This window comes from Eptatretus burgeri, chromosome 17, assembly GCF_056783735.1.
Source record: "Eptatretus burgeri isolate ZD-2024b chromosome 17, Ebu_testis_v1, whole genome shotgun sequence".
Lineage (NCBI taxonomy): Eukaryota > Metazoa > Chordata > Myxini > Myxiniformes > Myxinidae > Eptatretus > Eptatretus burgeri.
Window position 1 is genome coordinate 45,452,048 of NC_140977.1, and position 24,789 is coordinate 45,476,836.

Below are 24,789 nucleotides of genomic sequence, written 5' to 3' on the forward strand. Positions count from 1 at the left end.
TCTTGTTGGGATTTTCACTCGTGAATTATTTCATGTTTCTTACGTAGGATGACATTGAGAATAGACGTGTCTTTCCATACTCATGAATATTTTCATGTGTCTTCAAATGTGCTGATGTTTTGAAAGTCTTTTCACAAACAGAACATTTGTGCTTGACTCCTCGATGAACCCTCTCATGTCTCTTTAGTTTAGATCTGCATATGAAGGATTTATGACAAACAGAACATTTCTGTGGCTTTTCTCACCAATGAATCATCTCATGTTCCTTGAGGTAGGATGAAGATGTGAAGGACTTCTCACAAACAGAACATTTGTGTGGCTTTTCTCCACTGTGTAGCCGATCATGTATCTTTAATTTCCATGGCAGAGTGAACGATTTTTGACAAACAGAACATTTGTATGGCTTTTCTCTACTGTGTATACTTTCATGTATCTTTAATTTCCACTTCGTACTGAAGGATTTTTCACAAACAGGACATTTGTGTGGCTTTTCTCCACTATGAACAAAATCATGTCGCTTTAGGTCGTTTGATGCTACAAAGGACTTTTGACAAAGAGAACATTTGTGCGGCTTTTCTCGACTGTGAATCAAATCATGTCGCTTTAGATCTGATGAGGATACAAAAGATTTTTGACAAACAGAACATTTGTGCAGATTTTCTACACTGTGAGTCAAATGATGTCTGCTGAGATCGGTTGAAGATGAAAAGCATTTTTTACAAATGGAACATTTGTGTGGCTTTTCTCTCTCATGCATCCTTTCGTGTTTTTTCAGGTAGGTTGAAGATATAAAGGATTTTTCACAAACAGAACATTTGTGCGGCTTTTCTCCCCTGTGAATCCCTTCATGTAGCTTTACATTCCGCCTCGTTGTGAAGGATTTTTGACAAATGGAACATTTGTGCGGCTTTTCTCCGCTGTGAATCAAATCATGTCTCTTTAGTTCAGATGCGAATATGAAGGATTTTTGACAAACAGAACATTTGTGTGGCTTTTCTGCACTGTGAATCATCTCATGCTTCTTGAGGTAGGATGAAGATGCAAAGGATTTTTTACAAACAGAACATTTGTGTGGCTTTTCTCCACTGTGAGTCCTCTCATGTATCTTTAATTTACACGTTGTAGTGAAGGATTTTTTACAAACGGAACATTTATGTGGCTTTTCCCCACTGTGAACCAAATAATGTCTCTTTAGATCTGATGAAGAAATGAATGATTTTTTACAAACAGAACATTTATGTGGCTTTTCTCCCCTGTGAATGAAATCATGCCTCTTTAGGTCTGATGAGGATATAAATGATTTTTTACAAACAGAACATTTGTAAGGCTTTTCTCCCCTGTGAATGAAATAATGTTTCTTGAGATCGGAAGAGAATAAAAAGGATTTTTGACAAACAGAACATTTGTGTGGTTTTTCTACAGTGTGGGTCATCTTGTGTTTCTTGAGGTAGGATGAAGATGCAAATAATTTTTCACAAAGAGAACATTTGTGTGGCTTTTCCATCATGTGAGTAAAATAATGTCTCTTTAGATCAGATGAGTGCAAAAAGGATTTTTGACAAACAGAACATTTATGTGGCTTTTCTCCCCTGTGGATCATCTCATGTGTCCTGAGGTAGGTTGAAGATGTAAATAATTTTTTACAAACTGAACATTTGTGTGACTTCTCCCTCTTTTGAATAATCTCATACTTATTTAAATGGCATGGGGACATAATAGATATTTGACAAACAGAATATTTGTGAGGCTTTTCACAAGTGTGAATCATCACATGAATATTAAAATCATATACACTTGTGAAGGATTTTAGACAAACAGAACATTGGTGCAGCTTTTCCTCACTGTGAACAAAATCATGTCTCTTTAGATCATATGGGGATATGAAAGATTTTTTACAAACGGAACATATATGTGGCTTTTCTTCTTTATGAAAGACCTCAAGTTTCTTGAGGGGGGGTGAAGATGTGAAGGATTTTTCACAAAGAGAACATTTGTACAGCTTATCAGGGTGAATGGTCTCTAGGATCTTTAAGGCAGATGCAGAACTTGTAAAAGCTTTTTCAAAAATAGCACCTTGTTGGACATTCTCACCAATGTGATTCATTTCACATTTCTTCAAAGCAAATGAGGTTCTCCTTCTGTCCATGTTTCTTTTCAACATCTCGTTATGTGAAAACGACTGAGTCCAACTTGAACAGAAGTTTACAGGATGCTCTGCAGATGTCTCTGCAATGCAAGAAAGAAAACAAAAAGACAAAAACACATTTATGTTTTGAAAACTATCTTATTTTTCCACCATTCAATTATTTTGTACACAGTCAACACTGTGGAAGAGCTAGAACATACAATGGATCAGGACACAACATAACAAAGGGAACAGCAGAAAGAGAAGGGCAGTAGGGCCAAGGGTCAAAATAGTCGGAGATGAACAGCAGGGTTATACAAGAAAGGATGAGGGGTAGAGGAGAATGCAGGGGTGGATAAGTTGGATACAGAAGCAAACTCTCAGGAAGGACAGGCTGGAAATATGTCAGACTTTTGTCTATGGCTTAATGTTAATTACTGCTGAATACCCTTGGAGACGTGAAAATGTGTTTTTAATTTAAAATTATTTGTTCTTATAAATATCTCCTTATATTTAAAAATATTAAAGAACTCACTGTAGAGTGGATACTTGCATGTATAAATTTGGAATGTAATATTACGGGTAAGACTCTCACTTTAGTTAATGTAATTTTAAACTAGTCACTTTATAATGTAAAAAAAAAATTAGTATAAAATTTCGTTTTGAAATATTAAATATTTTCTGTAATATTAAATATAAATTTCAAGTTTTTCAAATTTTTAAGTCACTGCATAAAATTAATGTAATTTTAAACTAGTCACTTTATAATGTAAAAAAAAAAATTAGTATAAAATTTCGTTTTGAAATATTAAATATTTTCTGTAATATTAAATATAAATTTCAAGTTTTTCAAATTTTTAAGTCACTGCATAAAATTGGTTGCAAAAATATTTTTGTTTAATAATAAAAAAAAAGATTTTTGAACTAGAGGGTTTTTGAGGTAGTTGAAGATAATAATTGGTTACAATTTTTGGCTTAGCTGGAACGTATTTCCGGGGAGCTTAGGGATGGCGAATCGTCCGTCAGTCCGTAAATACTTGCAACTTCATCTCTGAAAATCCATAGATATTTACTTTCTTCTCCGTTACAAATTTTGTGGGTCAATCCATGCCTATCTTATTGAGCCGCTACCACATGAGCGTCCAGGGTATTGCCCCTGTTTCTGGGGAACTTTCTATATGTTTGTAGAGTTGTGTTTTAGAGAATGAAAGTGATTAAAAGCTGGATTTCAGAAAGAATACAAGTAGAAATGGTTATTTCTACATATCGTTTTTATTTGATGTGATGAAATGGATATCTATAATTTTGGTGTTTTGGATTTCTGCAGATTTCTTAAGTATATCTGCAGTAATTATGTACTAGTCCTTGAATATAAAATAATTATCAAGTTTTTAAAAAAAGAAAGAGTAAAAACAGTAATCTAATAAGGTAAATTAATGGGAGTCGCATAAGCAAATTAAGCTGTAGTCTCATGGAATGTCCATAAGATGAAAAACAAGATATTCCCGGGGCTCGCACCGCAGACTGCGGTGGAAGGGTGCAAATGGCAAGAAAATGATTATTATCTCGTCATGCTTCTGCGACTTCGGAGCAGTGTTCGAGGAGATCCCCCCCCCCCACCCCATCCCCATCTCTTAGAAGAAAGCGATGGCAGTAAGTTATATGTGGGAGGAAATTTGGAGGGGGGGAAGGTTACCTGAGCCGCAAAAATGCAAGGGGGGGGCTTCTGGGGAGGTCTCGGAACATTTTTGAAGTTTATGAAAATTAAAGTATAAGAATTTGGTGAAGACAAAAATATTGATTAAATTACAGTGGGCAAAAAAGAAAAAAACTAGGGGCAATACCCCTGGATGCTCACCTAGTAACGGCTGGATAAGAAAACCAGGGAACCACTGGTAGGCATGCATAATCCACAAAATATTTAACGGAGAAGAAAGTAAATACCTACGGGTTTTTTTTAATGAAGTGAATGAACTTTGGTACATCATGGGTGATGAAGGTTGTGGTCAAGTTTCGTTGAAATTGTGCATGTGATTTCGGAGAAGAATGCAAATATATATATTTTGAGGGGCAACCCCCCAACCCGTTGACCCCATTAGATCCCGATTTCTTTTAATATCGTGAATAAACTTCAGTACATCATGGGTGATGGAGGTTGTGGTGAAGTGTCATCAAAATTGTGTGTCGTTTCAGAGAAGAAGTTGCAAATGTTTGTGGACGGATGACGCATCATCCCATAAACTCCCCAGAACTATGTTCCAGGTGAGATAAAAAAAAATAGGGCAATACCCCTGGGTGCTCACCTGGTAGAATAATGATACTGAGGAGGAAGTCAATGTGGGACGGCATCGGCAAAATGAACCAATGTTGGAGCAAATACATATTTTGGGGGGCAAACTCCCACTCCCTGAAAATCCCCTTTGACCTGAATCTTTTAAACAGAGTGAGCAAACTTTGGTACATCACGGGTGATGAAGATTGTGGTCAAGTTTCATCGAAATTGTGTGTGTGTAGTCACAGAGGAAAAAGCAAATACCTATTTTGGGGGGTCAAACCTGGACCCACTTTGACCCCAAGTAGACCCCCTTAAACCCCAAATTTTTCATGCCGTGAACAATTTTTTCCAAACAACATATCACTTTACCCAAGTTTGGTCACAATCCTCAGCATTTTCTGAAAAAAAGTTGCAAGTAAGTATTTACGGACAGACGATTCACCATCCTATAAGCTCCCCAGAACTGTTCCAGGTGAGATAAAAATGAGATCAATTGAAAATTGAATAATCATTTTTTTATAAATGGGCATTTGAGTAAGATTGGAGGGGAATGTTTTGTTCTGGAAGGTAACAGTGGAAAAATGTGATGAAAAAGTATAATGATAAAAAGATATTTCGAGGGAATTTTGATGGTTATTAATTCGTTGAAAAAATTAGTGACTGTAAGGTTGTGGCAGGGGAGAGTGTAGCTCGACAGCATCGATTGGTGGTCTGTAGGATGACTTTAGAGGTGAGGTTGAGGAAGAGAGTGAGGGCTGAACCAAGGACCAGATGGTGGAAGCTGAAGGAGGAAGACTGTTGCGTGAAATTTAGGGAGGAGGTGAGACAGGCGTTGGATGGTGGTAAAGATGGGTGGGATGATTGGGCAACGACAGCAGAAGTTGTGAGGGAGATAGCTAGGAAGGTACTTGGTGTGACATCTGGACAGAGGAAGGAAGATAAGGAGACTTGGTGGTGGAATGAGGAAGTACAGGAAAGTATAAGGAAGAAGGGGTTGGCGAAAAAGAAGTGGGATAGTCAGAGAGATGAAGAAAGTCGGCAGGAGTACAAGGAGTGGCGTCGAAAAGCAAAAAGAGAGGTGGCTAAGGCCAAGGAAAAGGCATATGACGAGCTGTATGAGAAGTTGGATACAAAAGAAGGGGAAAAGGATTTATACCGATTGGCAAGACAGAGGGACCGAGCTGGGAAGGATGTGCTGCAGGTTAGGGTGATAAAGGACGCAAATGGGAATGTGCTGACGAGCGAGGAGAGTGTGTTGAGAAGGTGGATGGAGTACTTTGAGGAGCTGATGAATGAAGAAAATGAGAGAGAGAGAAGGTTGGAAGAGGTGGAGATAGTGAATCTGGAAGTGGGGTGGATCAGTAAGGATGAAGTGAGGACTGCTATGAAGAAGATGAAAAGTGGAAAGGCGGTTGGCCCAGATGGTATACCAGTGGAGGCATGGAAGTGCTTAGGAGAGATGGCAGTGGGGTTGTTAACCAGATTGTTTAATAAAGTCTTGGAAAGTGAGAGGATGCCGGAGGAGTGGAGATTAAGTGTGCTGGTTCCGATTTTCAAGAATAAGGGTGATGTGCAGAGCTGTGGAAATTACAGAGGGATAAAGTTGTTAAGCCACACCATGAAGTTGTGGGAAAGAGTAGTGGAAGCTCGGTTGAGAGGAGAGGTGATGATCTGTGAGCAGCAATATGGGTTTATGCCAGGAAAGAGCACCACTGATGCGATGTTTGCTTTGAGAATGTTGATGGAGAAGTATAGGGAAGGCCAGAAAGAGTTACATTGTGTGTTTGTGGATTTAGAGAAAGCTTATGATAGGGTGCCAAGAGAGGAGTTGTGGTATTGTATGAGGAAGTCGGGAGTGTTGGAGAAGTATGTGAGGATCGTGCAGGATATGTATGAGGACAGTGTGACAGCGGTGAGGTGTGCGGTAGGAATGACGGACCGGTTTAAGGTTAAAGTGGGATTGCACCAAGGATCAACTCTGAGCCCTTTCCTGTTTGCAATGGTGATGGACAGGTTGACGGACGAGATCAGACTGGAGTCTCCATGGACCATGATGTTCGCGGATGACATCATGATCTGTAGGGAGAGTAGGGAGCAGGCTGAATCGAGCCTCGAGAGGTGGAGGTACGCACTGGAGAGAAGGGGAATGTTAGTCAGTAGGAGTAAGACGGAGTCCATGTGCGTAAATGAGAGGGAGGGTGGTGGTATGGTGCAGTTGCAAGGAGTTGAGGTGGGGAAGGTGGATTGGTTTAAATACTTGGGATCAACTGTCCAAAGTAACGGAGAGTGTGGGAGAGAAGTGAAAAGAGAGTGCAGGCAGGATGGAGTGGGTGGAGAAGAGTTGCAGGAGTGATTTGTGACAGAAGGGTAGCTGCAAGAGTGAAGGGGAAAGTATACAAGACGGTAGTGAGACCAGCTATGTTGTATGGTTTGGAGGCGGTGGCGCTAACAAAAAGACAGGAAGCAGAGCTGGAGGTGGCAGAGTTAAAGATGCTGCGATTCTCGTTGGGAGTGACGAGGATGGATAGGATAAGAAATGAGTGTATTGGAGGGACAGCGCAGGTAGGACGGTTTGGAAACAAAGTGAGAGAGGCGAGATTGAGATGGTTTGGACATGTGCACAGGAGGGAAACGGAGTATATCGGGAGAAGGATGTTGAAGATGGAGCCGCCAGGCAGGAGGAGAAGAGGAAGGCCAAAGAAGAGGTTCATGGATGCGGTGAGGGCGGACATGCGGGTGGTTGGAGTGTCAATGGAAGATGTGGAGGATAGAGCGAAATGGAGACAGTTGGTCCGCTGTGGCGACCCCTAACGGGAGCAAGCCGAAAGAGGAAGAAGAAGATTAATTCGTTGAAAAACTTATTCAAATAGGTATAAATTTGAAAATGGATGTAAATACATTTTAATGAGTTTCAGATAAAAATAAGGAAGTCGGAATGAAGGTCTCTAAGAAAAGGAATGTGATTAAAAGCTGGATTTCAGAAAGAATATAATTAGAAATGGTTATTTCTACATAAAGTTTATATGTGATGGAATTGAATGGATAACGATAATTTTGGTGTTCTAGATTTCTGCATATTTCTGACGTACAGTTAATCTGCAGTAATTATACATTTTGTAGCTCTGAAAAATAATATTAAATGATCCCCGACCCCATTCCTTAGTGGATGCAGCAAAGTGTTTTAGACCCCCCCAAAAATAGAACAAAAAAAACATTTGCCGAACTGGACGAATTGTGACAAGAGGTTGATGACTTTGTAAAACAAGAGGTCACAAACAACATACCAAAAGCAAGCAGAAAGAAGAAGGCTAAATGGCAGTCAGTAGAGGAAATAAACATTGCAGAGAGAAGAGATGAAAACCAAAGGTGCATCAAGACAGGACATTAAAAGTCCACAGAAACAGAAATTTGTTTGGTTTAATGAATAAATATGGTTTCACTTTGCATTTAATCGGTCATTTTCTTGAATAAATATCTTGAAACAAAGATTTTAATGTTTTTTGGTGTTCTTGTATGCTTGATTGGCCCCACCCCCCAAAAAAACTACGTCGTATATCACGTGACCCGCTATGTCATCTCCAGGATATTTAGAATGTCCCCTGACTGAATCTCCAAGGTTGCTTTGGGATGGACACCATCAGGAAGGAAGAAACCAGGCAGGCCAAAAGCAACTTGGTGTAGGACTATGGTAGCTGATCTGGAGGAGATGGGTCTATCATGGTGTGAGGCACAGAATGTAGCCAAGGATAGAGATAAATGGAAAAAGCTTGCAGCAACCTTATGTCCCATTGGGACGAACAGGATAAGTAAGTACGACAGTAAAAGCTTCAGCACCTATCCACCTCTGGGGATACCGGATGCTGTTCCCCAACTGCTAAACTAGGGATCTGGATCTGCCCCCAGCTTTTGATATTTTCATGTTGATTGGACATATTGTCTTCAAAGTTTCAGAAGTTTTTACAAAATTACACGAATGAACATTGTTTAAATTCCTTTTTTTATTTGTTACTGACAACAATGTATATTGATGCACGTATGTACAGTACTGTTGCCCTGGCAGTTGCACAATTATGTTAAATCAGTGCTAATTAACCTGTTGCATATCACTCACTCAGCCTGGTGTTGGCTTAGCGATTAAGGGAGCTGGCTTGGAACCTCAGGTTTCTGAGTTTGAGCCCCTGTTGGCTGTTGAATTAACACTCGGTGGCCTTGACTCAACCTGTCATCCTTCTGAGGTTGGGGAAATGAGTACCAGTGTACTGGGATAATAACCATTTTGGCAAGCCTGTGGTAGAGTGATGACCCATCCAGGACGATACTCTCCTTGCCAATGAAACTGCCTTGGCAGCCTGATGTGCCTTTGCACCACGAAAGGAACGGTATTATTGTTATTATTATTACATCATTCACTCACTACTTGTACAGTACCTTCAGAAAGTATTCACACCCCTTGACTTTTTCACATTTTGTTGCAGCCTGAATTTAAAATGGATTACATTGAAAAATGTTGTCACCGATCTACACAAAATACCCCATAATGACAAAGTGAAAACAAGTTTTCATACATTTTTACAAATTAAGAGAAAAAATGAAAAGCTGAAATGTCTTGCGTCAATAAGTATTCAACCCCCTGCGTCAATACTTTGTAGAATCGTGTTTGGCAGCAATTACAGCTTCAAGTTTTCTTGGGTATGTCTGCATCAGCTTTGCACATCTGGATTTGGGGATTTTCTCCCATTCTACGTGCAGACTTGCTCAAGCAGACAAGTTGGATGGGGAGCGTCGCTGAACAGCAATCTTCAAGTCTTTCCACAGATTCTCAATGGGATTCAAGTCTGGGCTTTGGCCGGGCCACTCAAGGACTTTCACGTTCTTGTTCTAAAGCCGCTCCAGTGTTGCTTTGGTTGTGTGCTTGGGATCATTGTCATGTTGGAACGTACATCTTCGCCGCCATCTGAGGTGTTTTGCACTCTGAAGCAGGTTATCCTCAATAATTTGCCTGTATTTGGCTCCATACATTATTGTCTCTATCCTTGCACGTCTCCCAGTCCCTGCCGCTGGAAAGCATCCCCATAGCACGATACTGCCACCACCATGCTTCACGGAAGGAATAGTGTTAGAAAAAAACTAGTGAAAAAAACAAATTGTCAGCTTTGAGCATGCTTGTCTGCTTTCCCAATCGCCACTCCAATTTTTAATGTGCCTCTCAGCTTTGTATGCATCTTACTTGTCTGTAAGTGGTCTCTCAGAACGCTATTACCTGTGCTTGGTTTCTACCAGACGTAGCACTTTGCATTCAGGCCAAATAGTTCAATATTCGTCTCATCAGACCACAGATTCTTTTTCCTCATGCTCTCAGAGTCTTTCACGTGCCTTTTTGCAAACTCCAGGTGTGCTGTCATGTGCCTTTTTCTGAGCAGTGGCTTCTGTCTGGCCACTCGTCCATAAAGCTTAGATTTGTGAAGTGCTGCAGAGATTGTTGTCCTTCCGGCAGGTTCTCCCATCTCAGTGAAAGAACTCTGTAGTTCTGTGAGAGTTGTAATTTGGTTCTTGGTCATCTCCCTGACCAAGGTCCTTCTTGCCCAGTTTGGTCAGATGGCCAGCTCGAGGAAGAGTTAGGGTTGTTCCATATTCTTTCCATTTCTTAATGATGGAGCTCACTGTGCTCTTGGGAACTTTCAACACTCTATAAATTGTTTTATACCCTTCCCCAGATCTATGCCTCCTCACAATTCTATCTAGGAGTTCTACAGACAGTTCCTTGGACTTCATGTTAGAGTGTCTGCTCTGACGTGCACTGCTCACTGTGGGACCTTGTATAAGAAAGGTGTGTTTCTTTCTAAATCATGCCCAATCAATTGAATTGGCCACAAGTGAACTCCAATCAAGTTGCAGAGACATCTCAAGGATCATCAAAGGAAATTGCATACACCTGAGGTCAATTTTGAGCATCACAGCAAAGGGGTTGAATATTTATTGACGCAAGATATTTCAGCTTTTCATTTTTAATTAATTTGTAAAAATTTATCAAAACATGTTTTGACCTTGTTGGTTATTTTCTCCATTTGCGGGTTTCAGGAGGTGGGAGAAAACTCCAAGAACTCGAAATATCCACCTCCTTTTTGGTAAACGATCATGATTTTTTAAGTTCACACTTAAAAAATTTTTTTTTTTAGATTCTCCAATGAGTACCAGCAGAAATAGTTTGGTACTCACAAAAAAAAAACATTTGTCAGCTTTGAGCGTGCTTGTCTGCTTTCCCAATCGCCACTTTAATTTTTAATGTGCCTCTCAGCTTTGTATGCATCTTACTTGTCTGTAAGTGGTCTCTCAGAACGCTCTCTCCAGAAGAGACACTCACAAACTGCTCTTTTTTTCATTCTGGACACTCCTGAGCCTCCAATTCTTCTTCTTCACCAGCGCGTTCTTTTAGATCTTATTTTTAATGATGAAGTTATAAACTTGCAATATAGCTTATAAATCACATTGTTATAATTTATAAACTTAATTTTGCACATTTAAATTTTGAAATCATTGTATATCAATTGTCATAATTATCACGGAAGAATCTTACCAACACGAGCTGAGAAAACCCCCTTCTTCTTCCTCTTTGCTCACATGTTCTCCTCAGATCTGTCTGTTTTTTTTAAATCTTTCAAGTTACAAGTTATAATATAACTTGTAATCTTATAGTTTATAAGTTTAATTTTTTACCTTTAAATTTTGAAATCACAGTTTTTCAGGAATAACAGGGAAGAATCTTATCTACACGAGATGAGAAAACCTTCCATAAAAAGCCTCTGTTGTGTTGGTATGCTTTTGAGCTTTCTGAGCATCTTTGAAATCCACATTTAGTTGTGTTTTTTATTGTGAATGAGAACCTGAGTACCAATTGTGTAATCTACTGGGCATGATTCATGAACCAAACTGTGAAACTTCATTCTCATAGCCTCGTTCCAAGGGCTCCTGTCAAAATCTTCAATGAACCTGCGTCAAAATCTTCACAGCCAACGTGTGGCCCTTCATGGAGTTCTCTCATCCCCTCTTCCTGTCCAGGCTGGAGTTCCTCAAGGCATTGTTCTGGGCCCTGTTATTTTTATGGTTTTCATCAATGATCTCTGAGTCTCTGGAAAATCCTCTTTATCTCTTTGCTGATGACTCAACCCTCTGCCATACCATCTGTCATCCCTCAGATTTGCAAGCATCAGCCTCATCACTCTCTGCAGATCTGGATGAAATCACAAGCTGGTCCAACACGTGGAACATGTCTTTCAATCATAACAAATCTCACACTCTCACAATGTCTCTTCGAAAGGACCATTTGGAACCAACCCCTCCCCCCGCCCCCCACCCCTCCATCTACTTTCTCAATAATCCTCATGAAGAAGTCCTTTCATTCAAGCTTTTGGGTCTCACTATCTGCCATTATCTTTCCTGGGAAAGCCACATTTCCAAGCTGTACTTCAAAGCCAGTTTCCGACTGGGCATCCTCCATCGTGTAAAGTCCTTCCTTAGTACACCTGAGCTCCTGACCATATACAAAGCTTTCATCTGTAGCCTGATGGAGTACTGCGCTCCCCTCAGGGCTGGTGTTCCCGCCTCTCATCATTCTCAGCTTCACACTGTGGAAACCAAGGCATTTAGGGTCATTAGCATCTATCGGGATGAGGCCGAGTCTTTGGGTCTCTCACTCTCTCATCGCCGGCAGGTCGGTGGTCTTTGTGTCTTCTAACGTCTCTTCGGCCTTGCCCCCCCCCCCCCTCACACACTGTTTGCAATACGTTTCCACCTATTTCCACAGGCTGCTCAAGGTCCACCAGCAACCCCCTTCAGGTAAAACTACCAAAATCATGAATCACTGCTCACCTTCACGCATTCATTTCTCTTTTTTCCCGCCTTTGTAACAAACTCCCCCACACTCTCTTCAATCCTACTCTTCCCTCCAGGTCTTCAAAACAGCTGTTCACCACTATCTCGTATCTTCCCTCATCCAAAACCACAATCTTTTCTACCCCCGTTAATCCACACTAAACCCACCTCCTTCAAATTCCCTGCTTTCCTTCCTGAAAGTCCCTGGCGTGTAAGGACCTGAAAGTTCCTGAAGTGTTCATCTTTTTTACCCTGTGTACCCCACCCCCATCCCTCTCGCTTCCACAGATCTCTCATGTCTCTGTTCCGCACTGTTTTTTCCTTCCCTTTCCCGTCCCTCTTGTCTCCTGCTCCCCTTGTACGTTCTGTGTGTTCGCTCTCATACGAGCCATGATATTGTATGAAAAAACAAACAAAAAAAAAACAACCCCTGACAGCCTCCACTTGTAACTCGTTTGTAGTGATATTTCCCGGAATGCTGTTTTAAGCACTCAGTAAGGGATTTCTTTCATTCCTGTAGCTCCGACTATCACTGGTACAATTTCAGCTTTCTTCAATTTCCAAGTTAAAGTGACCTAATTTTTCAGATCCTGGTATTTGGTCATTTTCTCGATTTCTGTGCGAGTTATTCCAGTCATTGGGAACCGAAACCTCGATCGACAATACTGAGTTTTCCTTTTTGAGTTTGAGCACTACGTCCTATGTCCAGATGTAATGCATTGTTTGCAATGTCCACACTTTATGGGATCATCTTGTCATGCGTGACCACTAAATGTTCATTTTCAAGGATGGGATTTGGTTTGTGTTTCCATCATTGTTCTGGGACCGAGATGTTGAAATGTTTACAGATGCACCAGTGGATTACTCTGCAGGCGCTGTCATATCTTTCTGTGTACAGCTGTACCGACATGAGTTTTCTAAATCCCGAAAGGAGACTGGTACTTTCTGTTTCTTCCCTACAAAACCTGCATTTGTCCAATTGGATCAATTCCACCATTTTCTTTAAGGCATTAGTGTCATGTCCTTGGTCTTGGGCATTTATGATGACTCATTCTCCATCCCAAATAATTTGACTTTTTCTTAGCCATTCCAATGGGCTTTCCTTGTCGATCTCTATCCTGTCAAGCTTTTTTTTTTTTAAATCTTCCTGCTCTTTTGTCATATCAGCACATTATATCTGCTGATATTTATTTTTGTAGTTTCCCTTTTTTTTTTTTCTTTGCAATCATTGGGGCTGTGCTTGTTTCTGTTTCATTTACACCTGTTTTTGGAAGTTGCTAAATGGATTAAGGATGGTATGTTGTTTTTTCTTTTCTGGTATGTTGTTTTCTTGCTCATGTACAAATCTCATCCTATAGTCTGTTGAGTTTTTCCACATACTCCGCTAGTCCGACACATTGTTCTGTGCACTTGGTTAAGCTCCATAAAACCCCCTCCTCCTTCTCGTCGTGGTAAGTACATCCTCGGTAAGCATTGGTTTTTGTGGAATATCTTGTGAATAATTAGAAGTTTCCTTGTTTTGGTGTTGAGGTTGTTGATCTCTAATTGTGGCCAGTTTATAATTGCACAGCTATATTGGAATACCAGCACTGCAAGTTGGTTTGTAGCTTTAGTTTTGCTTCTTGGAGAGAGGGATAACTTCAGAATTAGTCTTATTCTGCATAGGTACTCTTTGCTGATTATTTTACACATTATTTTGTGTTGTACCCAGGGGCCTTCTTTTATTCAGAGGTATTTGTAGGATGCTTCTTTTTCCAGTTCCTGTATTGTTGTACTTTGATCAATTGAGATGTTGTCTGTTCTTTTTGTTTTTCCTTGTACAAATTTGCATTTGGCACATTTGTCAAGACCAAACTTCATTCAAATGTCCTCCAAGTACTGTTTCACTCATTTTAATTGATCTGACAATTTCTCATCAATTGGTGTGAAGAGTTTAGATCATCCATATACAGGAGGTGTGTGACCTTTCTTGTTTCTTTGGTCATTTTTCTGTTGCATGTCAGATCATATCTATCCAGGCTGTGAATAAGGTGGTTTGGCGGAGCTTGCAATTTGAGAGTATGGTTTGTTTAACAGTAAATGGTCCATTCCATAGCATCCTTTCTGCTCTGTCTCTAAAGCTCCTTGTTGAGTAATGTGGTCACAAATTGCATGAGTGATTCTACCTGTTAAAAGTTTTTATGTTGTTGGGAGGTATGTTATTGGTCAATACTTGTTTGTTAGATGGTTTTCTTCAGATTTGGGAATCAGAAGTGTTGCCTTCTGTGAACCATTCATCCAATGGCTGTTCCCCTTTGATGAGTTTGTTAAATGCTCAAGTGCCATGAGGGTGGAGAGCATGTAGTTGCTTTCGCCAGAAGTTTGAAATCCATCCGGGCCAAGGCATTTGAAGTTTGGTGCTTTTGTGAGATGTTTTCTAATTCCCTCTTCATAATTTGTCATTGGGTGCATTGCCTATAAATGTTGTCTTTTTCTTTCCCAAGTATCGCATCCAATTTGCTTCCTTCTTGTGTTCTTTTTCGTCTTCAAATATACCTTTCTAGAATTTTTCTTGGTCCTCTTTTTAGGGAGAGTTGTCACATTTTGTTTCTGTTTACCTTGCTCTCGGAATAATTTTTCAGGTTGTTTTCAAACCGTTTACTTCGATTTCTTATATTGTTGGCCTCGGCCTCGTCATAGTTTTTTTTTTTTTTCCTGCTATCAGTTGTATTTGGAATTTATTATAGGCAGCTGAAGGTTCTCATCATTTTAGGCCAGCGGTATAGGTCAGATTTTTTGGTACTTAATCAACCGGCTTGACACAAAGCTACAAGAGGTCTCATATGAAAGATGGGGATCTCAGTAACTCATTTTGCCTTGTTGTCCTCATTTTTTGGTGTGTGGCCCATGAAATATTCACACCTGAAGGATATCCCCATTAGAAAATTGACCATTTCCGAAAATCAGTGAATTAGCCATAACTTCAAAGCAATGCGCCCTATTTTTACATGATTGGTATTGAAATGTGCAGAATGAATAGGGGAATACTACTAGTTACTTAATGGAATACTTCTAGATAAATATATGTACATTTAAGTGCTTTTAATAGAAAAAAGACGTAATTTCCGGACCGCTAACTTCGAAAAATCATCAACTACAGAAACAAACATCTGCCAATTGTCATATTTTTTCTTTATTTTATTTGTGTTCAGTTTACCATATCAATATGTTGGGGACATTCATCATAATGAGAATATTTTGAAACAAATTTCTCCTAGCAAATTATACGATACAGTGACTGAAGTTTGCACAAGTGATGTGATAACTATATGTTACACCAATACACATTGTTCTATGAGAAATGAACTAAAAAAAAAATTTGAACGAGTGTCCTCGATATGTTCAACCATCACTGTCCGTGTCATTTTGGTCACCATGTGACAGTTCGTTGCCACACTGCCTGTCACTGGTGGCACACATGCACTCGTTAGTGCAAGGCAAACTGTCTTGTGAGCAGCTGCAGCTTTTGGTACATGGTTCACGACCACGGCATGAACACACAAGACCATCTAACATCTCCGCTGATGTGGGTCCATCAAACAATGTGGGATGCAGCACACCTTCTCCTCTGTACCATCCACGACCCTCTGGTGTGGGAATTTCTGGATTTGCCATGTGGGCATTCATCCATACTCGGGTTTGGTGAATGGATCTCTTCACATGTTCGAGAAAATCTGGTTCAGACGGAGGCAACTTATGCACTGGGACGTCTTTGGTCGCTGCGAGTTTCTCCCGAAGATCATTCAAATTTGTGTGTGCATCCATATATTTCCCTTGAGAATCATACATGGCACTGACTAAATGTCTTGAAGCAGCCACTGCCTCCTGGAGATCGTCAGTGGTGAGGACTTCGAGGTGTGGACCATTATTCTGAAGATGCAGTGTCTTCATAGCTTTCCATGCTTTCTTTTTAACATAGCCGAAGAATGCTGATACAGAGTCACATCCTGTCAGGGCATGAAATGCAGGAAGCCGGGTACACATTTCTGGAAGCAAGCTGTAACATATCTGATGGACCAGGATAAGCTTGCATCCTGCTGATGTTCTTTTCTCTATCCATATTTCGGCAGTGTCCCGCAACTGTGGAAAGTAGTGGATTGCTAAGACAAGCACATCAGTGTCTGCTGATTTGATTGTAATGGACCCACGCACATTGTTACGTCTGAACTCATCATCGGCATGCTTCACATGAAGAAATATCCGAGAATCTGCCTCTTCCTGCATTGATGCGAGATGACTGTCATGATACATTCCTGCAGATGAAAGGTATGCTGTAAGCCAGTGGTTCTCAAACTGTTTTTGACTACCACCCCCTTCTGCCCTCTTGGACCGGCCCAATGCCCCCTTGTCCTATCGTTCGTGGTCGGACACCCAGTGGGCAATAGGATAGGAAGCAAAATATTTTCTGAATAATATTTTACTTTACTTTTCCTTTACTTTTCTATTTTATTTTGCACTACCTACAATGTTTCAGCAGAACAGGTCCAGGTGAGGCAAACAGGGAATCTGTTATCACAGGCCCAAATACCTTTAGTGTGAAGGGTGGGCCTGGTGACTCGCTGCGAGATTACGAACGTCTGGCTCCATCTCAGTGAGGTAGAGACGCAGATCGCCCCTCTTGGTAATGTCAAGGCGGTTTCGATACTTGGTCAGCAGCACCATCATGGCGCTGAACCCTCTTTCAACGAGGTATGATGTGGGGAACGCCATCAGCAGCAGTTCTCTTCTGTCCACATAGCGGGGTATTCGCCCCACTCCAGAATCCAGAATTTGCCGTATTCATGCTGCGAGAATCTTGCCTCCGCCTCATCATCATTCCACAAGTTGATAATTTCATCCTACACTTCGCGCTTCACATCTCGAATGTCACATTTGAATGGGTTGATCACCCATGCTGGCACCGACAGTTCTAGCATGTCTCTGAAACGCTGCTCCATATCTCCATGAATCTTCTCAAGGTGATTGCAATAAACGAGCAGCTCTTCATCAGAAACAGCAGTTTCCTTTGCCAACCGTGGGAAGTGGTACATACAGTATCTCTGCGGCCAAGGGTTTCCCTGTGCAGTCGCCTTGGTTACGAATGCGCCGATCACTTCCTTTGCTTAAATCAGCGTCATATGGTCACCCTGGAGTTGTTTGTTGACATCATTCAGTATACTGAATATGTCCGCGAGGTAAGCCACATCATGCTCAATCACATTCATTTTCTCCGATAACTCTGTATCAATTTCCGACAGAAACTCGACCACTGTCGAGAAGAGGGCATGGAAACGGGTCAAACAAGTGCCTTTGAACAACCATCGAACTTCGGTATGCAACAAGAGCCTCTCGAATAGTTCATCATTCTCCTGGCAAAGCTGACAAAACAGCCGATCATGCAGAGATGACACCTTGATTTTATTCACTGCTTTGATTACTATTTGGAGTGATGTATGAAGTCTGGTGCTGAGAGCTTTTGCTACAATATGCTGGCGGTGCACGACACAGTGAATGGCGAACACGGACGGTACCTGGTTCTTCAAAAGCGCAATAAAACCACGCTGGCGGCCAACCATCGCTGGTGCCCCATCCGTCGCACAAGCGAGAATGTTCTCCATCGCTATGTTCTTATCAGTAAAGTACTTCTCCAACGTTTGGAAGATGGAAGAACCCTTCGTATCGGTCTGGAGAGAGCGGGCAAACAACAATTCTTCCACCATTTCCTGATCACGGATGAAGCGAATGTAGCAGAGTAACAGAGGTTCACTGTCACGCAAAGTGGACTCATCCAGCTGGATGGCGAAGTGCGTGCTTCTCAGCTCACAACACAGCTTATCTTCTACATCTGATGACATTTCATCAATCCGCCTGGCCACGGAATCATTGCTGAGCGCAATTGACGAGAGAACTGGATACGGATCCTGGCCCATAACAGTTTTTATCACTTCCCCAACAGCTGGTTTGATCAACTGTTCGCCGATTGAATACGGTTTTCCAGATCTGGCGATGAGCAATGACAGCTTATACGACGCTTCCATTCCTTTATCCACGAGCTTTTGGCTGGCTTTGAACATTGTCGTTACCGTGGATCGCTTCTCAAATTTCTCTTTCAGCGATTGGAAATAGCTGACCTCTGCGCGAGCCTTATCACTGTGCTTTTTACTCAGGTGCTCGCTCAGTCGAGATGGTTTCATTGCTTCATTGGACAGCGTGATACCACACAACAAATACATCGGTAACTGCGTGTTCGTCAGGGATGGAATGAATCCATACTTTATGTATTCAACGAAATACTGACGACACTTTTTCTTTGAGGCCGACATCTTGAAGCCAACCGGACGTGAAGCTTTTTTGAATAACGAAATTAATACGCCAAGATGTCTAAAGACTAACACCAGTGATAAGGCCAAACAATAATTATATATTTCCGGTCTCTGGTCAGCGCACGCATCGATTTTCACCCTGCGCGTCAAAATTTTTTTTTCTTCACATTTCCAACGGTAGCTACAACAGTTCGCGCCTAAAACACAATGCCGTGCCGCCTCAGTACTCGCGCCTCGCTGGGAATTGTGCTGCCGGATCATAACACATGTATATGGTATTCACACCATGCGTGTATTAAAAAAAACAAAACACTGACTTGCATTGTTGGTAAACAAGTCTAATATGCTTGAAGAATTTAATGATTTTCAGAATAAATACATTTTAAAATGTGTTCATTATTTACAAAAAGGCCTACCTGTCCCATTGCCTGTCTTTAATTTCTCTCTGGATGGCGTCACGGCAAACGAGGAGGACCGCAACGGGCATTGTATGGCCAATTTGCCGAATGGCGCCGGGTAACCTGTTCAGACTGCAGGAAGCCCAATGAGCGCTCCTAATCGCCGCTGCTCCTCTAAATCGCCAGTGTCCCCCAAATCATTGCCAGCGCCCCCCTACCACTCGTGGAGTCTGGAGCGCCCCCCTGAAAGTTGCCAGCGCCCACTGGGGGGCGGTAGGGACCACTTTGAGAACCACTACTGTAAGCGAACCATGAGAGAAGCCACCAGCCAAATAGATCCGCTTTTCTTGGTGACCTGAAAGTTATTTTGCTGCTGGTGCATGTTGTGTGACGTGACTACAGATGAAGTGTGTCAAGATGGATTTGTTTGATGATAGAGCCATGAATTTTGCCCATTGTGGTACTGGGCGTCCAGCAATGACTTGGTAGCTTCGGGATCCACCAGAAACAGCAAGGCATGTCGTTCTTTCCTCTGTCTTCACAGAATTGACATCATCATATTGGTCGAAGATGTCGATGAGGGTGTGGTGTGTTTTGATGCAATGAAGCAACTGGTTTAGGTAACACTGCGCCAAGTTACCAAACGTACCACCATTTTCACCCAGGATATGGAGTTCAGCCATAGCATCCCTGATGAACACGCTGCGATGTTGGTTATCACTGGCAGTGTTTTCGTGCTCTTCATCGACTAGGCCCTCGAGAATATGCCCTTGTTCTGCTTTGGTGTTCTTCCATGGAGCTCCATCTTCATGAAAGATAGATGTCGGAACAGACGTAATGGGATAGTTCAGGACAAGGCGGACGAGTCAATAGCAAAGTACGGCGGAAAACCAATTCCGGGTTGATTGCAACCAATGCTTTCTGACCCAAAATCAGGATTTTTGTTTTCTTTTTGGAAATCGAAAACGTTTTGAGTTTGGATTTTGGGATTGGCTGGTACATGCTTCTCTGCCCCCCAGTGCAAAGAGATTCTGTGATGTACTCTTCCATCTGTCTTTTCCCCAGGTCGTGGACAGACAACAAGAACTTCTGAATATCCTTGGAAGCGATGACACCACTTGATATATTCACAAGATGTTCATTTGGATGATCAGTGGTTCGGAACGGATGTGTCATATTGTCTTCGACATGACAAATCAATTGCTGTACATGCTGTTCATAATGGTTCAGAACTGCAGGGCGCATTTGTTCATGACCCATGTCATCCTTGTGGATGGTCCCACTTCTGGATTGTATGGCAGATGCATATTCTCCCAAGCTTTGTCGTGTGATTGTCCACCGAAGTAGTGCAGACTCCTTTCTCGTTAGGCCAACAATGCCACCGCTGCTCTTAGCATCCTTAACTCTAACCCTAACCTAAACCCTAACCCTAACATATAATGATGTGGTTGTGATACTACATTATTCTCATGTCCAATTGACACATTTCAATACCAAACGTGTAGGAAGAGGGCTCTTTGTCTTGTAGTTTATGGGAAATTGTGATTTTCTGAAATGGTCCAAATATTCAGATGGGTGTATCCTTCAAATGTGAATATTTCATGGACCGCACACCAAAATATGAGGACAACAGGGCTACATTTATTACTGAGATCACCATCTTTCATATGAGACCTGTTGTAGCTTTGTGTCAAGCCGGTTGATTAAACTCCTAAAATATATCCCTTTATCGAGGTTTACCGCTGGCCTATTTGTTTTCTAAGTTGTATTTCTTTTTAATTTGTCCAATTCTCTTCTTGAGCTTTGGACCTGTTTCCCCTCTTGAATTGTTCTATTTGTCCCGTTTCCACCCTCAGTCAGTCTCTGCTTCTGAAGTCTCAGTTTCCACGGCGATGTTTTGTTTCTGGTGAGATTATCAGATCTATATTTTTGTGTTGTCGTTTGCCTGTTATTTTCTCTTGGACATACAGTGCTGCTGCAAAACTTACATCGTTAATTTCTCTCAAATTAGGTGATTTGGGGAGCATTTTAGTGACCGATTTATTCTTATTATTTGTATCGTTAACTTTTTATTGTTGTTTATTCGGTGGTGATTTATTTAATTTTATTAAAGGAGATCTGTTTAAAATTTAATAAGGATACCAAGACTTTGTCATTAGACCTTAGTTATTTTATAACTTGGTTTATGCAGTTCTTCAGCTGAAATGTAGGGTCGGTAGGTCGAAATATAAATCTAAATATAATTTCAATTTTTAGAAATTATATATTTTTATGATTATTTTCGGATGTTCCATGGAAAAGACAAGGGTAGGTGGGGGGGGGGAATAAATATAAATCCTGGACAAGGAGGATCTAAGAAAACATTGAAGATGGAAGAACATTCAAATGCAGGATGCCCATGTTTACTGTATCATCTGATGTGAAAAACAATAAAGAAGGATTAAAACTTCTTTTTACAATATATAATAGTCTGGCATGTTTGTCTTATAGAAACCTGTTGGATCATCAAACAAATGGAAACAATGCTGAGAAAATTACTGTCCAAGTCGTAGATGTGTGCATGCACACCAGTGCATAGTGCTGGATATGATTAAAAAAAAGGTGTCTACTAGGAGTCAACACACTCAAAACAGTCAATCAGAGTCATAACCAGCTCTTACTTTTCAGTGGGCATCTGATCGTACAGTCTCCTCATCCCCATGAGCACATCAAAGGCTGATTTCTGGTCTGTTGAAGGCTGAATATCAGCATCTCGCAGGAAAACTTTGACGTACTTGGCACCGAAATCTTTCAATACGAACAGCGGTGTACAACTTTCGACGGAAACAAAATCGGAACGATCGAGAGTAGCCTGCGAATCATCCCTGCTGCTGCACTGAAGTGATGCAATAGTTCGGCCAGAATATTCGTCATCAAGATGTTGCGTGATTAAATCACCAATACAGTCACTCAAATTTATACCGCTGACATACTTCTTAACAATCACTTTCGCCCCAGAAACCACAGTCAATCTGAACCACGCTGGCCACTGCTCAGACACCATGACCGAAGACTACTGCGAAGTTTGGTTAAAGATGACTGGGCATTTTGGTTAAAGGTGACAAAAGTTTTGAAACTTTTGCACCTTCGGCAGAAAATGTATAAATATAAATGGCGAAAAATGTGTTTTATATTTATATTTCATTTTGGCAAATATAACGTCGGCGGATCTGTAAACCAAGTTATAAAATAACTAAGACCTAAGCAGATAACCAATGACACACGCACCCACACACTTTAGCATGTCATTTGCAGGCACAACTAGGTATGGTTTCACATGATCATTTCTTGTGACCATCTCTACCTTGTTTACACATCATCCTCTTCATCCTTTTGCATTTTCAACCTCACCGAAGGGAGAGGGTATTGCATTTGAGTCCATTTGTTTGTTTGTTTCTTTGTTTGTCTGCACAAAACTTTCGTGTTTTTCTCTGCAACCGCTTGTCAGATTGAGATGAAATTTTCACCATAGGAGCGACTGTGGCATGTGGCAGCTGCGACCACAGACCACAGGTGGTTTCACCATGTGGCAGCCATGTTGGAAAAATGGAAAAACTTTGGACCTCTGTATCTCTGAAAGCGCACCAAGGAAAAAATTGAAACTTGGTCCGTGGCAAGTCCTCCTCATGAGGAATAAGCATGAATCTTTTGTGACATCATAGGTTCCTTTATTATGATGTCATAATTGCATATGTAGAACACTACATCTGGTCAGTATGAACATTTTTGAAGGTCATCTAGAGATAAAATGGTTCACAGAAAATAATTGATGATGTCATCGGTCAGGTGATTCGGCAGCCAAGTTTTTTTATTTTTTTTTAACATTCAAAAATCTTCTCTGAAGTGGCTGAACAGATCAAGGCGAAACTTTACACGTATGACGGCCTTTCCATGAGGAACAAAATGTTCACACATATGATGCCATAGGTCACATGATTTGGCAGCCATATTGGATTTACCCTAAAACCTATAGAAAAAAAATCTCCAGAACGGCTGCACAAATCGAGGGAACTTTATCTGATCGGACGCATGGTCTGGCAGCCATAATTGTTTAATTTTTTGATCTGGGTTCTTTTTATCTTGCCAAATCGAAGTTTTTGCAAGATATGTTAGTCAGCTTGTATGTTTTTTTTTGTTTTTTTTTTGTCTGTAATCACATATAAAAAATTCTGCAGAGCACAGTTATCATTGGAAATTTTTGTAACTTCACATATCAGAGGCCTATAGAGGTCCCTTTCAGCGCACAAAATTCTGAAGGTCAAGGTCAAAGGTCAAAGTCACTTTGTCGCAAATCAGGGGAGTCGACGAAACCCTTATTTGTTGAGTAATTTTGATCGGATCGTCTTCAAACTTCATGCGAATATAGTTCATGGTCTGGCGCTCAGCTGATTAATTTTTGGTTGCGATTGGCCTTGACCTTCATATGTTGTTTTTTTTTTTGTCTGTAATCACGCATAAATCACTCTGCAGAGCACAGTTATCATTGGAAATTTTTGTAACTTCGCATATCAGAGGCCTATAAAGGTCCCTTTCAGCGCATAAAATTTTGAAGGTCAAGGTCACTTTGTCGCAAATCAGGGGAGTCGACGAAACCCTTATTTTTTGAGTAATTTTAATCGAATAGTCTCCAAACTTTATGGGAATGTAGTATATGGTCTGGCGCTGAGCTGATTAGTTTTTGGTGGCGATTGGCCTTGACCTTCATGGTTAGCGCCTGAGGTCAAACATATTTGTTTGTCAAACATAGTTTTAGGAACCATATTGTGTAGTACCTCAAATTGAACACCTCGATGAGTGCTTTCTAGATATGTCAAGCTTGAGACATTATGATGTCATTTGGTGACGTTATGAGGCAAACACATATTTTTCATGGTTACTCTGTAGAACGATTCTCATCGGAATCTCTCGTAGGCATATATTCCTCAAGGAGTCGCTCGTGGTGGATAGCATCTATGTTCACCACAGTGTGACCTAAAAGAAGTCACACGTGGTCACATTTTGGCAAGATACGGGTCACCCTGCAGGTGACATTGGTTTATTTTTCTTTTTCTTTTTTTTTGAAGGCTCACTTAGCTGCTGTGCCTGAATGGGTTTGAGGGTAGAGGAGTAGCAGCTGAAATGTGAATCCTATCCAGGTTTCTCCTGATGATGTCATCTTTGCTTTCTGCTTGTTTGGGTTCCTTCTGATTACTCCAATGCAGGACTTGTACCTATTTAGTCTTCCATTTGATTTGAATTGAATTTATTTTTTATCCCATTCTAAATTAAATTGAATAATAATAAAATGGTGGGTCAGGGTCAGATGTCAATCAAAGCGGGGTCGCATCAAAGCGGGGCATCTTGGTACCCGGTCATCAATGCCAGCAGTGAAAGTGGCAGTTCTAATGATGTCTCTTATTAATTAAGTAACACACCAATACACAAACGCCACACAAAATATACCGTACAAAAGTCCTGGCGAGGGTCTGCGATCTCTGATTGTTCTTTTTCTTGTTTGAAATGCTTTTTAGGTCATCTCTTCGAGCATGACCTAATAATATGGGTGTCGATGTCCTTCGATCCGTCCGTCTGTTCACAATGAAGTTGAAGCGGGAGATCTGTTCATTAGTGATCCTGATAGAGGTCGCTGAGACGTACACGAGGGTATGACTTTCAAGGTCAGCGAAGGTCAAGGTCAAGGTCATGAGGCCTTTGAAGTTGCGAAAATGACGATTTTCAAATTCTATCTCCTCTGCCATTTCT

General features: G+C 41.1%; 2 protein-coding genes across 7 annotated transcripts in view; both read right to left on the bottom strand.

Moving 5' to 3' along the window:
* The window catches only part of LOC147009955 (uncharacterized), a 3,487-nt gene extending 1,423 nt beyond the window's left edge, over positions 1-2,064 (bottom strand). Inside the window, exon 1 of the mRNA XM_085863301.1 lies at positions 1-2,064. This exon is cut by the window's left edge and continues 1,423 nt beyond it. Coding sequence (XP_085719427.1) covers positions 242-1,768 — 1,527 coding nt within the window. The 5' untranslated portion in view covers positions 1,769-2,064 and the 3' untranslated portion in view covers positions 1-241.
* The window catches only part of LOC147009954 (uncharacterized), a 101,478-nt gene that overhangs the window by 64,373 nt on the left and 12,316 nt on the right, over positions 1-24,789 (bottom strand). For 5 of the 6 annotated variants that reach the window (XR_015053073.1, XR_015053074.1, XM_085863313.1 and 2 more), the window contains exon 5: positions 2,092-2,226. Coding sequence is in view for 4 of the 6 variants with exons in the window: in XM_085863313.1 (XP_085719439.1) it covers positions 2,092-2,226 (135 nt within the window). In the remaining 2 variants the exon portion in view is untranslated. Of the gene's footprint in view, positions 1-2,073; positions 2,227-24,789 lie in introns of all 6 variants that reach the window. The other variant, XM_085863310.1, reaches the window with a different exon arrangement.